The sequence below is a fragment of the Atheta coriaria genome, unplaced genomic scaffold, assembly GCF_025399875.1.
Source record: "Atheta coriaria isolate IRGN ID8LTWV9N9 unplaced genomic scaffold, Caltech_Dcor_3.1 hic_scaffold_6_pilon, whole genome shotgun sequence".
In the NCBI taxonomy this organism is placed as follows: Eukaryota; Metazoa; Arthropoda; class Insecta; order Coleoptera; family Staphylinidae; genus Dalotia; species Dalotia coriaria.
The window spans coordinates 12,573,040-12,589,295 of NW_027045448.1; the positions used below are offsets into that span (position 1 = coordinate 12,573,040).

Here is a 16,256-nt window from a genome sequence, read left to right on the forward strand (position 1 = left end):
ATAGTGGGGATCACCCCTGAGAGAGGGAACTCTCTTAGATACCTGTTCCTGAAATGATAGAAGGGGAAAACAAAACAAAAAAGTCCATATATCTTACTATTTATTTATTAACAATAGAATACAAGTTTAGACTTTACAAGTCAACAGAATACATGTCGCCATATTGAAACAAGACTTACGACCTGCAAAGCTGCGCACATATAAACAAGTACCACTTCGTATGGTTCTACCGGAATAAGGAAATTAGAAAATAATTCATTTTCTACGTTATTGAAAATGAAAACAAATATACAGGGTGTTACAAATGAAAAATTTAATATGAGAACAGAAAAACATTTTAACACTACAAATATCATTTGCTTTTCTCCCCAGGCTGCGGGAGTGACTCCTGTTTAGGGCACCGTACGAAGGTAGCGGTAGAAGTGACTCCCATTCAGGGCACCGTACGAAGGTAGCGAAGTGACTCGTGTTCGGGGCGCCGTACGAAGGTAGCAGTAGAAGTTACTCCCATTCAGGGCACCGTACGAAAGGTGCGGTAGAAGTGACTCCCATTCAAAGCACCGTACGAAGGTTCGAAGGTAGGATGTAATAATATTTTGAAACTTACCAATGACGTAGCTAATCAAAGAAAGAACTGAAACAGAAAAAAAAACACGTGTATTAGAACTCGCACTATGTGGCATAATTAAAGGGTGTTGTCAAAAGAAAATTTATAGATCAAATCGAGACACTCCAAAACAACAAATACAGCTCATTTATGCATGGATGTCAAGGAAAATTAAGATACAGAGTGTCTCAAACGGAAATTTGCAACTGGCATTCGAAAAACAACCAAAACTTCCAAATATAGCTTTTGTTTACTCAATGAAAAGGAATGCACAGAGTGTTAGAGAAAGAAAATCCAAAGTTTAAGAAAGACAAGAACCAAAACTACAAAGACAATCTATTTTCCACGTAACACCAGGATACAGAAATGGGCAGGATGTTATACAAAGAAAACAATTTATAATAAAATGTAATGTTATTTTTTTAATAGTCCCGCTTGAGATGCTAGCCGACGGTCGACCAATCGCCATAAATTTACACTAGACATGTTAATTGTTGATGAAATACAAATAGATTTAGCAAATTAATACTACAGTTAATTTATTAGTTTGACGCGTAATGGAAACAAAGATTCGCGATTAATTATCTTGTTTTGTTGGAGAAAACTTGTGACACAACCCGTGTTGGAGACGACAATTTCCTGATTAATTCTACTTACATGGTAGCACCTATATTTGCTAATTAAGAACCAACAAGTTCTATTCCAAAGTTGAGTTCAGTATAATTTTATAGGTGAAAAATAATCAGCGACGGAACAACACGCGAGGATAAATGAACTAACGATAAATCTGCGATTGATGAATATTTAACGCGATTCCTATATATGCCGTTAATTGTTCGTGAAATATAAACCGATATACCTAATTATGATCGGACGAATCAGAGCTAGTTGTGATGAACACGCGCGATTTACCCAGCGTCCGAAATAAAACTGCAACGTATACGGCGACAACACGCGGTCACTATCAGTTTGCGATATGCCTGCTGAACGCGACCCTGGAGATAGGTGATTTCATTTTGCTTGTTGGCTGCATGCATCTCAAAACAATGTTTATTCACGATTACTAATGTAGGCAGGATGTCATGAATAATAAAATAAATAAAAATGCTGAAATACTGGTATTGAGAAACATTTTCCCGATTTTGGTATCTAAGAAAAAAATTTCCCGTAGATTAAAAAATTGCAATTCATTCCTTTCTATCGCATTTATTTTACAATATCGCGGTAAATGACAGTTCATAATGTTTAATTCGGCGTAGAAAGACAATACATGACAACCCACATGTTTTCGAAAATAAGAAAACTTACTTGGCAAAACACTTGTACAGCAATATGTGTAGCGGAATATCCAGTTGAATTTATGTACATTCCATATTGGAGTTAGCACATACACCGACGGAAACAGTACACAAAACAATAAATTAACATTTTATAATAAATAATTCCATGTTCGAATTGATTCAATTGTCAATTCACCCTAAATACCATTAGGTATTGATCGAATACAGCGCAAATCACGAAATTAATTAAGAACACAGGTAAAGCCGACCATACCGTCCGACGGCTAGAATAAAACTATTTGCCAAATGTCGCCGTTGATGTCAGCAGCGTACAGAGTACCGTTTGCCTCAGGTAACATTGTGCGCAACAACACACACAAACACTGATAACACGCACTATAAAAACCGAAAACAATTTTGAATTTATGCGAATACAAGCCAAATTCAATAAAATCAATCTGTGTTATAATAAAAAACTACAATTCATAGCGCAACGAGTACAAGTGCGTATACACACAACTACCATTATAACTCGCGTTACGGAATTTTCTCTGTATAAATCTCAATACAAGGAGATACAAAATTAAATTCCGCATCAAAGAAAACTATTGCGAACTTAGTTTAAGACCGCGTTCACGTGTTAGAATAAGAAAACTATAATTCCTAGCGCAACGAGTACAAATGCGTATACACACAACTATCAAAATAACTCGCGTTACGGAATTTTCTCGCAATAAATTTCGATACAGGGAAATTAAAAATTAAATTCCGCATCTGGGAAAATTATTCCGAACCTAGTTTAAGACCGCGTTTGCGTGTTAGAATAGGAAAACTACAATTCCTAGCGCAACAAGTACTAGTGCGCACACACACAACTATCAATATAACTCGCGTTACGGAATTTTCTCGCAATAAATTTTGATACAGGGAAATAAAGAATTAAATTCAACATCTGGAAAAATTATTCCGAACCTAGTTTAAGACCGCGTTTGCGTGTTATAATAAAAAAACTGCAATTCCTAGTGCAACGAGTACAAATGCGTATACACACAACTATCAATATAACTCGCGTCACGGAATTTTCTCGCAATAAACTTCCATACAGGATAATAAAGAATTAAATTCCGCATCTTGGAAAATTATTCCGAACCTAGTTTAAGACCGCGTTTGCGTGTTATAATAAAAAAACTACAATTTCTAGCGCAACTAGTACAAATGCGTATACACACAACTATCAATATAACTCGCGTTACGGAATTTTCTCGCAATAAATTTCAATACAAGGAAATAAAGAATTAAATTCCGCATCTGGGAAAATTATTCCGAACTTAGTTTAAGACCGCATTCGCGTGTTAAAATAAAAAAAACTACAATTCCTAGCGCAACGAGTACAAATGCGTATACACACAACTATCAATATAACTCGCGTTACGGAATTTTCTCGCAATAAATTTCAATACAAGGAAATAAAGAATTAAATTCCGCATCTGGGAAAATTATTCCGAACTTAGTTTAAGACCGCATTCGCGTGTTAAAATAAAAAAAAACTACAATTTCTAGCGCAACGAGTACAAATGCATATACACACAACTATCAATATAACTCGCGTTACGGAATTTTCTCGCAATAAATTTCAATACAAGGAAATAAAGAATTAAATTCCGCATCTAGGAAAATTATTCCGAACCTAGTTTAAGACCGCGTTTACGTGTTACAATAAAGAAAACTACAATTCCTAGCGCAACGAGTACAAATGCGTATACACACAACTATCAATATAACTCGCGTTACGGAATTTTCTCGCAATAAATTTCAATACAAGGAAATAAAGAATTAAATTCCGCATATAGTAAAATTATTCCGAACCTAGTTTAAGACCGCGTTTGCGTGTTGTAATAAAAAAACTACAATTTCTAGCGCAACGAGTACAAATGCGTATACACACAACTATCAATATAACTCGCGTTACGGAATTTTCTCGCAATAAATTTCAATGCAAGGAAATAAAGAATTAAATTCCGCATCTAGGAAAATTATTCCGAACCTAGTTTAAGACCGCGTTTGCGTGTTGTAATAAAAAAACTACAATTCCTAGCGCAACGAGTACAAATGCGTATACACACAACTATCAATATAACTCGCGTTACGGAATTTTCGCGCAATAAATTTCGATACAGGGAATTAAAGAATTAAATTCCGCATCTGGGAAAATTATTCCGAACCTAGTTGAAAACCGCGTTTGCGTGTTAGAATAAGAAAACTACAATTCCTAGCGCAACAAGTACTAGTGCGCACACACACAACTATCAATATAACTCGCGTTACGGAATTTTCTCGCAATAAATTTCAATACAAGGAAATAAAGAATTAAATTCCTCATCTGGGAAAATTATTCCGAACCTAGTTGAAGACCGCGTTTGCGTGTTAGAATAAGAAAACTACAATTCCAAGCGCAACAAGTACTAGTGCGCACACACACAACTATCAACATAACTCGCGTTACGGAATTTTCTCGCAATAAATTTCGATACAGGGAATTAAAGAATTAAATTCCGCATCTGGGAAAATTATTCCGAACCTAGTTGAAAACCGCGTTTGCGTGTTAGAATAAGAAAACTACAATTCCTAGCGCAACAAGTACTAGTGCGCACACACACAACTATCAATATAACTCGCGTTACGGAATTTTCTCGCAATAAATTTCAATACAAGGAAATAAAGAATTAAATTCCTCATCTGGGAAAATTATTCCGAACCTAGTTGAAGACCGCGTTTGCGTGTTAGAATAAGAAAACTACAATTCCAAGCGCAACAAGTACTAGTGCGCACACACACAACTATCAACATAACTCGCGTTACGGAATTTTCTCGCAATAAATTTCGATACAGGGAATTAAAGAATTAAATTCCGCATCTGGGAAAATTATTCCGAACCTAGTTGAAAACCGCGTTTGCGTGTTAGAATAAGAAAACTACAATTCCTAGCGCAACAAGTACTAGTGCGCACACACACAACTATCAATATAACTCGCGTTACGGAATTTTCTCGCAATAAATTTCAATACAAGGAAATAAAGAATTAAATTCCGCATCTGGAAAAATTATTTAGAATCTAGTTGAAGACCGCGTTAATGTGTTATAATAAAAAAACTACAATTCTTAGCGCAACGAGTACAAATGCGTATACACACAACTATCAATATAACTCGCGTTACGGAATTTTCTCGCAATAAATTTCGATACAGCGAGATTCAAAATTAAATTCTGCATCTAAGAAAAATATTCCGCCCTTACAGTAAGTTGCAATTCAAACCCATACGAAAAAACCGGCCAAGTGCAAGTCGGCGCCCCCGGGTGGTCGTCCAACCGCGCCATGCCCTAACACCGGTACTGTATAGGTGCGGTGATAGAACATAATAAATAATACAATTATAATTACTAATAATTATAATTACTACTTTTAAAGAAATACTAAATCATGATCTGTTAAACCCAGAAACTAGCAAACACGTGAAGGCAAATACAAACAGAAATAAGATATAAAAGCAATAATCAGGCACGATAAACGGAACCTAACGGAAGCAAATAAGCAGCCGACAGACATGCGACCATTTTCAGAGCTTCTAGTAATTTGACTGATCGTTTTTCCTTATCGCCTTTGCTTAACTCGCTGCAAACTGTGCTAGCAACAACGCAACAAGAATGACAAGAAAGTAATAGATGCGCAAAGCCGGCGGCGCGTAGATGGCATGCGACCTTGGGCGCGAATTGCAATAGACACGTTCTTATTGCAATAAGAACGAAACTAAAATGCGACAGCGCGACAAGAATCTTACGCGTAGCATCTCGAACGGAGAATGTGATAAGAAAGTTGTTTATACACAAACGCTGATAATAGATGTGTCTTCAAAACAAATACAATTCTATTTTATGACTTTTAGTCCATGCTAGTGTCATCTCTGAATGGAATTTACGATGCGACAGTTCACAGTAAGACTCTGCACCTGCCGCATGAACCCCGCAGGTAAAAGCAATAGATGCGCAAAGCCGGCACGCGACCTTGTGTGCGAATTGTAATAGATGTGCAAAGCACGCTGCGCAACGATGGAACACAACCTTGTGCACGAATTGCAATAGACGCGGTACCTGCGATATGAATTAAACTAAAATGTGCGACAGGGCGACGATAGACGAGAATATTACGCGCAGCATCTCGAAAATCGTGGAAGTAAATTATCAAGCATTTCATCCCTTATATTTCCAATTTAACGAGCTTATTTTATCGAGAATTGTCCGTAGATTAAAACTCAACGATTCGTTCATTTCTATCACTTCTAGTTTAAGAGATATTCGCAATTGAAATAAATTATTAAAAATTGAAAAATTGCCTCGGGGGGTCTTTTCATTGTATTGAAATATGTTTGTTAGCGATATCTTCTAAACTAAAAGAGATAGAAAGGGACGAATCGCAAACGAAACAATGTATCTAATAAGATTCAACGGTAAGTATAGATACATAAATAAAAATTATTAATTGTATAAAGGGCACGCGGTTGAAGTAAAAACAAGTAGAGTCTATAACGAATTTGTATTTCACATGGCTGAAGAAATGCGAGAACATACCTGAATGCATAATAATTTTTTTGGTTTCGGAATATCCAATAAGTTGTAAGGACCTTTATTATGCACATTGTAGGAACGATGAAATACGCGTATGCACTCGTATCATAAATACTAAAAGAATATCCGACGGCCGACGGAAAATCACGCACGCTTTACCTCTGCGAATGTTCAATCTGCGCTTAAAGATCGCGGCACATCACTCACGCACAGAGCAATTAGAAATATTACGTAATAACGCAATGAAAAATTGAGAAACTTAAATGATTCTGGACAATGTGTGTGCAGATCACCCGACGACAAAAATTATACTAATACCGTACACAAGGCACCCGCGTGGTGACCGCACAAACATCGAGCGAGATAAGAAAAACTTGTTTCTAAACACTGACACATCAGTCTGCAGTACAGAACCCGAAGAAATTGTACAATGTACAAATCCTTTCAAACAGGTATTAAATCCAAATGGAAGCTGAAAATCACTGTTGTCAAAATCTAGGCCCAGTTTAATTAATTTTAATTATTTTGCCAAAAAAACAGACACATTTAATCAATCATGAAATAAATATCACGTAATATATAAATATCATAATTTGAATATACATAAATATCAAAAGTAAAAACATCTTTAGCTATAATAAAACGGCTTCTCTTTGTAAACCTCACGTTTAGATTTAAGCAATTCTTGTAGCCTAGTACTGATCTTTTTGTGAGAGGCATCTGAATATTTCTGGTAAACAACAAATTCATGATCAGCAAGTGCTCTAGCAGTGTACATCTTATTCATTTGAACATCCATCAGAAATACAATTTCACGCACGCTGTCCAGTTTCTTTAATGGCACTGTATTTTCGATGTCAATCTGTAGATAATGCGCAGCGAGATAAGTGGCGGCAGATGCCAATTCAAATGAAGAAAATTGCGAAAAGCGCATGTCGAATGTAAAAAGCAACAAGATGTAATTTACACAATGTGTGAATTTTTCCTAATTCAACAAAAAATATACAAAAAATATAAAACTATAATAAAATTTGTACAAAATACTTACATCATTTTGAAGTACTATTTGAAAATAGAAGAAATCGTTTGGAGCGCTTATTTTCAAATTAAATGCGGTAAAATTCAAAAGTTTCATCTCCATATCAAGAATTTGTTTAGTAGTGTACACGTTCGCACATAAAGTGCCAACTTTTCTTACCTAATAAAAATAGAAATTGAATTATATATTTTAATTCACTAATACAGAGCCAATTACCGACGGAACCCAGGTTTCATCCATCTTCAGTAAAATCCAACAAGCGACAATCGCAACCAATTGCAACATGTTTTTCGGTATCGCTAAGTTTTCAAGGATGTTGTCCAGTAGACGTACTAATTTAAAATATACATACTCGCTCAGTTTTATATCTTCCTAAAATAAAAATTACCAGTGAAATTATTTTGATATAAGTCAACCCAGTTTAAAACGTACCGCAATAGTCAAAATCCAATTTAAAATTTTACTTCGGTCCCTCTCAGTTAAATGACTATTATGCTTTTCTAAAAAACCACGCCTTCCAGTGTAATACATATCCATCCTTAATGATTCTTGCATATTTTCTGCTAAATATTCCCTGTTGAAAATATCAATGCAGTATGGAGAGTTTTCATCTGTTGACAGACATAATAAAAAATTTAGATTGGTTAAATTCAAATAAAATGTTTTTTGGTATATACCTCTTTGATCAGTTCGTAAACGTCGCGCTTTTAATAAGGTCTTTTTCCGGGCTGGTTCTTCGGCGAACCGTGCCAAGAGAACATCTTTGCCGACGTCCGGGTTGGGTAAAATAGGAGACACGGCTTTCCGCGGTTTTAAATTATCTCCATCAGAATGTACATATTTCACAACAAATTCATACTTGCAATATTTTTCATTAGCATCTGATTTTATAAAACAATGTTTACTAGTCAATGATAAGCCGGCAACTTCCTTATTTTCTCCTAAACGTGGCTTTGATGTTGATGCATCGGTTGATTTTGCTGACTTGCCCGATGCTGCAGAAAGTTCATTTCTCTCAAATCTATCTTCAATGGGCCTTAATTTTAGTGATTTAGTAATAACTTCCGGCTTTGATGCGTGTTTCTTATTGAGGGGAGAGTCCAGACAAGATGTCTGCGTTTCCGCACATGCGGTGCCCAAATTATCCACTGATGATTTCTTGTATCGAAGTGGTCTTTTATCAGCATTCTGAACTTCCCTTAATGGAGGGCGAGCACTGGGTATGCGGCTAGAAAATCCCGGTCCAGCAGGTTTATCCTCCGCCTCAATGTGAACACAATTTCTCCTCATTTTATATAAAGACGAGCAAATTTCGACGTACACACGACAATAAATTGTATAGAACTAACACGTGTTTTAAAACGCAACTATTATTTTGTCCAGATAAACATTTTGTCATGCGCAAAATACATTTCTAGCAGGAGATCGGCATGTTATTGTAAAGTATATCAATGGGGAGATAAAAACAACGCTAGAAATCGAATATAAACATATCTTGAGTTATATTTTTTCATTAAACTTAATGTTTTTCATAATTATAACCAATCACATCACATGCCCACGTTTTGGTTTATGAGAAATCACAAATCGCATGCAGAGAACATTTCCATCGGCACACCATAAAATGTAATATGTTAAACAACAAACTTAAATATCCTCGCAACAATAGTTAGTTAGTATCTTGTTCATCTAGTCAATGTTTTAGTATACTTGAGGTAAAAAATCTAAATCTTTCCACTACTGGTTCATCAAAATACGTTACATATTATGCTTTTGTTTGTTGCTGTTGTAGTTGGTTGAAAAAACGATTATTATCATTCGTAAGACTACTTCACAAACCTTGGAGATGTCAAATTATCGAGTAACTGGATAGGAAAGTATCGAAAACTAGTAACGTCTACGAACAATCAAGTTACTTTTCCCATTGTACGAACACTTATTTTAGGGCTTTGAAAATCCAAAAGAGAAAAGCATGCTATCCATCTCGGTTTCGCCTAGTTACACACATCAGATGTAAAGAAATACATTAACATTGAATACAACTATAATCTCAAGTGGTTTTCGCAGGCACAACAATCATTAAATATCTCAGCGCAACCGATAACAGTTATTCATAGTTTGTTAATAATACAAGATTAATTAATACATGCCATCAGCACAGTTGATTTCCGTCACAGAAATGTCGCATATTCATGGGCAGTTAGTTGAATCTTGACGCGAGCGTCGTTGATTGTGTGCACATAAAAAATTTGGTGTACTGGGTTACGATCTCGTCTTTCACAGATAGATATACTTAAGAAAATGTGTTGCTTCTAATTGCAAGACGACAATTAGGCCTCGAGTAGTTCAGGCAACAATTATTAATGATGATTGCATACGCTAGTTTGTTACGTATTCTACGATAAACAAAATACGGAATAAAGTTATTCTAATAGTTTACTAGTCTTTGCTACCATTAAAAATAAACAATGTCCACCATTTTGGAACTTTTGGTCAATTGTAATCTAATATGAAAACAAATTTATAGATTTTGAAAGATATTCTATAATTTCATAGATAATTTCTGGTCTATTCTAAAATCTTTGCCACAATCATCGTTTGAAAACACGCTTTACATAAAACACGAGATCAGAAATTATTCCAACGAATGAGAGAGTAACTATGCTATTTGTACAAAAAATATAAAAGTTTTCTTGTTGTTCACCTTTTTCCTCGAATTTCTAATATTACAATAAAATTACATACTCATATTTGTTGATTTGTTTCATGTTTTCACTTTTTTATATGAATATCTTATATTAATACCTTTTTCTTCTCGTTATTAAATAATATACTCTTAAGGTACTTATCTAGCTTATGATTGGGTTACTATAGAGACTTACATGTACGTTAAACTATGTTACAGTCATTTTATGATTGTTTTTTTAAATACCATGTATGCAACAGTATTGTGCCGCCGTTTTGAAACGTTCGCAGACAATCAAAGCGCACAACAAACGACATCGGCTTGATTTGATATGACCAATTTGGTTTCTACAAACTTTTCTAGCGTCATCTTTGCAGTTGGTGTATAAATTGGGTCCCAAGAATGCTAATCAAATAAAACCTATAAAAATAACACGTTGCTTACGTTTTCGATTGTCTGCAAAACGTTCCAGCAATCGTTTACTTTTCGTCTTGTCAACTGGGAATTTCATTCCTCACATTGTTAGTACATGTGAACCTAAAATGTTAGTCGATATAGTTAAGTCTTATTAATATTAGTAGGAAATTTTAAGAATGGTCATGACTTTAGTTATAAACAAAACTTCAGACAGTTTTTAATCAAAAACACAGTATTGATGCCAATATAAATTCGGTGAGCTGACTGAAGTTTTCCTTAAGACCAATTCGAAAGAGACTTAAAAACCGAAACCAAGCTAATATTAAACGAAGAGCATTCTAGTTTTGCGACAACTCTTAGAAATTTATAACTATGTACCCCTTTTGGTTACGCAAAGCATTTTGAGTGAGTTGTTAAGTTTTGTACTTAGCTGTATTATTATTCCTCTTACGATTAGATCATCTGGGTGGTCCTATTGTCAAGACAGACAGCAAAGGGAAACGATCGTGCGCTGATAAGCGTCAGATATCTGGAGAAGTCTCAGGACGTCGGCTAAAGAAACCAGCAATAGGAATTGATATAATCATCGTCAGTCACATCTCTCCTTCGGCTTGCAGCTGCTGTAGCTCATGTGCCAAACGCAGATTTGCTCGATGCTCGAGTGTAGCGAGTGTAGCGAGAATGCAAATAAAATGTCAAACCGCACGCGCTGCGAGAACCAATAAACAACGCAATGGTGTCGAAACGCAAGCGACGCGTTTAGGAAGCAACTGGATAGCGTTGTGTTCATTTTGTTGTTGTAGTTGTAGCTCATCTTCTTCGTCTTCTGATAGTGGTGTCTTGTTTTTAACGGGCCTGATGTCCCTAGAACAACAAGAAAGAGACTCGAGTGCGTCTCGAGTCTCCCTTGTTGCGCCGGGACATCCCCATTTGTCATAAGCTCTGATCCGAGCCTGTCCCACCAACGCCCTTGGCGTCCCCGCTGCCACCACTGCCGCTTGATGCGCCGCCATCGCCGCCGGCCCCGCGTCCGCCCGCTTCGCCACTGTTGAAATCCAGCTTGTACTGAAACACGTAGCCCCAAACAAATTAACAACACGTGTCGACACATGCAAGCAATATATAAGCGGCAATAAATTTCTCATGATTAAATTATGAGCATAAAAGCATTATATTGCGGGTTGATGTTGTTAGAAAATAGTTGCGTTAAGCGGCACGGCACGGCCCCACTTGATATATGGTTAGTTTTAGACTTTCAGCTCAACTCTCATCATTTACATAGTATCACGGCGCTTTTCTCGGCAATGTGGTGTAGTCCTTGTAGGAGGAGATGCGCTGCAATGCTTGTGGGCTCAACTGGAGCGGCAGATGTATGCCACCCAACGTGGTACAAGCAAACCGCACCCTTTGCGGCATCATCAGAGCGAACTAACAACGATGGGAGACATTTTAAACCGTTTAAACTCTATGATACAATTCCAAAACCACACTCAAAGTGACAGATTGCAGAATTGCAATTTTGAAGCAAATAAAAACAAGAGTAAAGTTTACCTTTGTCGCACATTCGAAGCACGTCGTGACTACTTTTGAAATAACATTCATAAGATTCTTAGTCTCCGTGATCACGTTGTCCACCTTCGTAAACGTTGCTGCTTTGCCCACCGTATGGTCCTTAACGCTAAACTGCAACCGTTGCACGTAGGTTGGAACCTTATCAAGATGTTCCAGTAATTCCTTCTTTTTATCTCCACCTGGCACCTGGTAATTAAAATGGCGACTCGTATTATTTCGAGATTTGTTGTCTGGAGATCTGTACTAACCTGATAACTAAATTGTCTAATAACTTTATACAGTCTGTTTGCCTCCTCGGCGAAGTACTCCGCCTGAGTGAAAAGATCCTGAGTAGTTTTCAAGTCGCCCTCGCCCTTCGTAAACTGATACATCGAGAACGCCATCGAAGACATATTTTTCGCGCGTTTTACGATGTCGTTATTCTCTTCGGGCGCGGTTCCAGTGCCAGCACTATTCTCCTGCCACTTGTCCGTCTCGGCGTCCATCTCGTTCGTGGCCAGCTTCATCTCCAGCCCTGACTTTGCTATCTTTGCTTGTTCCTCGGAATCGAGACGCACCGCCTTGAGCGGTTTCGACGTCGTGCCGTGCTTCTACAAAACCATCAAAACACAAACTCAATAAAATATCCCATCGGCAACGGACGATATTGATGTTGAACGGGTTATATTGGACTTGGAAAGGTTCGAACAGGAATGTGAATGTATCCTGTGGTCATACCCCGGGCCGCGGCAGTGACATGTAGACCTGCTTCTCCGGTTTTACGTGACTCGCCTCCAAAACGTCCTTCACGATTGCCGTGACGTCCGAGACCAACCACTGATACATGTCGGTGAACACCTCCAAGTTTTCCTGTGCGATTTTACTGCCCGGATATGCGGCGAGCGTTTTCGCCGCTGTGATGACCTGCGAACGGATACAATTTAGAAACGCGTGCCGGTTGATTTAATCCCCGCAGGGGCGAGCGAAAGTTTACTTGCGGTCCATAAACGCGCAAATTGATTTCGATGAAGCGTGCAGACACTTGAAGATTCTCCGATTCGGCCACATGACGCAACAGTTTACATACCTAGAAAACATTACCAAACCCTTCATAAAAACCCACAAAAAAGACTATAATACCTACTTCTAAAATGTGATCAATGGAGTCGTGAAACGAATCAGACGTGTGATGAAAACGATCCGGTTCCTCAAGCAACGCCTGCTGTCGAATGGAGGTGACTAGTTCCTGGCTGTGCTTGGTGGCGACATTCAACTCTTGTGCCTGTTGGAGAGCGGCAGAGGCCAGATGTCTCGAGAGGTCCTTGGCGGCGTTCAACGTCGCCGACACGACCGTGTCGAGTTCCGGACAGTCCGAGGCTCCTTCAAATCCAATCTGCAATCGTGACCAACCAAACCATTTTACACTCGTTCTCCCAAAGCATCTGCTCAAACATGTCCGAACAATATCCCCGGAGGATCAATACTCCGCGGACCATGACTTGACCGTATAACATGTCTTACAAGTTTGAGTTTGCACGACACAAACCACGATGACATAGCGTTTTAATTAAGGCCCCCGATGGCGTTGTGATTAAATTAAAATTTCGACTGTAGGCGACGCGCCAAGTATTTTTAATTAAATGCAAAATAGCTCAGCGCCTCGGTGCATTTTAGCATTATGCGAAGATAATATCGTGTTATGTATGTGGCAAAACGCAAGAACAAGAAGAAAAGCCGTGGTAAGTAAATTTGATATCGATTTTGCACCGCGTCTTGCGCCCGAAAATTACCAAGTCTGATGATAACGGTTTTTCCGTGCGGATTGGTGTGGATTCCATTTTGAGATACTCACCACGTTGGCGTATAATCCTAATAAGTGGTCCAATTCGTTCCGAAGTCGGTCGCTGGTATCTAAGATAGCCTGGCGATGCTCGTGGCTGGTGTAGGCACTGTCTGTGAATCGTGACACGAACCGTCTAAACAATGAGAGCCGAAATTAATTACGACGCGGCGAGCGCAATTGATTACGATCTCGCTGCTCGCCGACAAATCCATTGTTTCGCCAGCCAAGCGCGGCGACAACTTGGAATTTGTAAGAGTAGATTTCGAGTGGCGCTTTGGAAAGCGAAATAACTTTCAGGCGAATGCGACTAATGCGCATTGTTCTGTGACAACAGGTGCTACCGCAAAAACTTGTCATTGGTACTTTATTAGATTTGGCTCTCGTACCTAGTGTAACCCGACTGAGTTCCAATAGATGTTGCAGGTTTCGCATGCACGAATTGAAAGTCCCTCGGTCGACGTCCAGCTCCTCCTTGTGGCACGGCGGCGACGCTTCCATGGCGGAATTGAGCACGCCGTCCTTGACGACAAAGTGGATGAGGTCCATGGCGCGTCGCATCTGACAGAAGACGGTATCGCGATTCTCGCGCGCCGTCGAACTATCGGGATGCCGGAGCGTAGCCTGCACACAATGAAAGTCACACATGAATTAACCAATCGAACAAGGTGCCGTCGATGCCTGGTAATTGTCGTTCACGCATTGTGATTCCGCAAATTATCGCCCTGCTGGAATTTATTACCATTCCTCACAAATTTTACAGCTCTTCGCATTTTTCCACGCGTGATTTATTAATATCGAATACGTTCGACACAACCGCCGGGTGGCTGCCATCTCTAAACGTGAATTATCGTCGTTGGAAATTACGTGTCAACGCATTCGGCACCCCTAAATTCAAATTGTGCCACATTTCCGAATCGCGCATATAACATGCATATTCATCTCGTGTCCCAATGAATGGCGTGTCGAGCATTCCATCGGACTAAAAACACGCATCTGACGAGAACAATCAGGCTTACGGCTAATGACAATTTAAAACAATAAAACCGCGTATCCCAACATTGTAAATTCACATATCCTACATTGTCAACGCGGATGTGAATCCAATAAACGATAATTTTCAAACATACCAAGTAATTTAACTCGGTTATTATCGATTCTGTATTAATAAAACAAGATTCACCATGTTAATAATTCATAACGTATAATGGTGGCCTAATTAAAGCGCGTGCGTTCCTTTAACCACGCCCACATGTACAGTCCTCGCGCAGAATTCCGTTTGAACTGTTTGCAAGTGATTAATACATCCAATTAGTTTGCAAGTTAGGGTAACGACTGTTTGTACAAATTTTAAGTGACTCTAATCCCCTTTTATAAGCCGACGATGCTGATACTCTCTTGACGACGACGCGTCGTCTCAAGAGCTTCGAGACAATTCCCTGACAAATTCGTTGCGACTTATCACGAGCAGATCGTAGATATAATCTTTCAGATGTATATTTTTTAAGGAATAAAATAATGATCACTCACTTTACTCGACGTTAATAACATCATCGTAGATCTCTCGAGGACCTGCCTAGCAGCGGCCATTTGCGCTCGCCGTCGCTCGTCCTTCAAGTCGTTCTGCCTGTCCCCGGTAAGATGAGCCAGCTCGACCATTTCGGACCCGAAATGGCTGAACGCTTTCACAAACTCCGTAAAGTTATTCACCGATTCCAATCGGTCTAAACTACGTTGCACCTGTGAACCACCAAATCAAGAGGTATGTAAATTACTAAACTTTATAGTGAAAAGCAGTCACTACTTAGAACGATGACAATAAGAGAGATAAAAAAAGGTTTTTCGTGGTTGTGCCTTTTCTGGGATTCAATTCGATTCAATCTCCGGTGCGTGTAGATGAGATGCGTCCTTCAATGCAATAAAATAGAATCCACGGAGTGAGACCCTCGCATTCCATTGTCGTTTGAAATTTACGAGGTTTTCACGCGTTATGTCACACACAAGAGAAAAAAATGGAAACGAGGCCCGGCGGCAAAGTGTGAAGTGATTTTGAACAAAACATGATTGAAACCGAACGACGGGCACGCGTCGCCTGCTTTTTGTTCTATGAAATTTGCGACGGCGTCAGACTAAAGCGCACTACTTTGTTCCAATCTAATGGATCTATTCTGTACATTCAATAGTAATTTATGTTCCAGTCGCCTCCAAGTGGCGGC

At 38.6% G+C, this 16,256-nt stretch overlaps 2 protein-coding genes across 3 annotated transcripts in view; both read right to left on the minus strand.

Annotated features, from left to right (window-relative positions):
* Positions 1-89: 89 nt before the first annotated feature.
* Positions 90-8,975, minus strand: LOC135793647 (G2/mitotic-specific cyclin-B1-like). Of its 2 annotated transcripts, none has more exons than XM_065304676.1 (5): positions 8,224-8,975; positions 7,979-8,157; positions 7,763-7,918; positions 7,556-7,705; positions 90-634 (listed from the first exon to the last, which is right to left on the minus strand). In XM_065304676.1, the coding sequence occupies exons 1-5, from the start codon at positions 8,834-8,836 to the stop codon at positions 623-625; spliced, it is 1,110 nt and encodes a 369-aa protein (XP_065160748.1). In that variant the 5' UTR covers positions 8,837-8,975; the 3' UTR covers positions 90-622. The 2 variants fall into 2 exon arrangements, with proteins under 2 accessions (XP_065160748.1, XP_065160747.1); XM_065304675.1 differs by lacking the exon at positions 90-634 and adding an exon at positions 7,009-7,492.
* Positions 8,976-9,024: 49 nt separating this feature from the next.
* Positions 9,025-16,256, minus strand: part of alpha-Catr (alpha-catenin related) — a 34,791-nt gene continuing 27,559 nt past the window's right edge. Inside the window, 9 exon segments of the mRNA XM_065304678.1 lie at positions 9,025-11,714; positions 12,201-12,407; positions 12,470-12,811; positions 12,939-13,124; positions 13,195-13,287; positions 13,345-13,593; positions 14,053-14,231; positions 14,430-14,664; positions 15,571-15,780. Coding sequence (XP_065160750.1) covers positions 11,583-11,714; positions 12,201-12,407; positions 12,470-12,811; positions 12,939-13,124; positions 13,195-13,287; positions 13,345-13,593; positions 14,053-14,231; positions 14,430-14,664; positions 15,571-15,780 — 1,833 coding nt within the window. The 3' untranslated portion in view covers positions 9,025-11,582.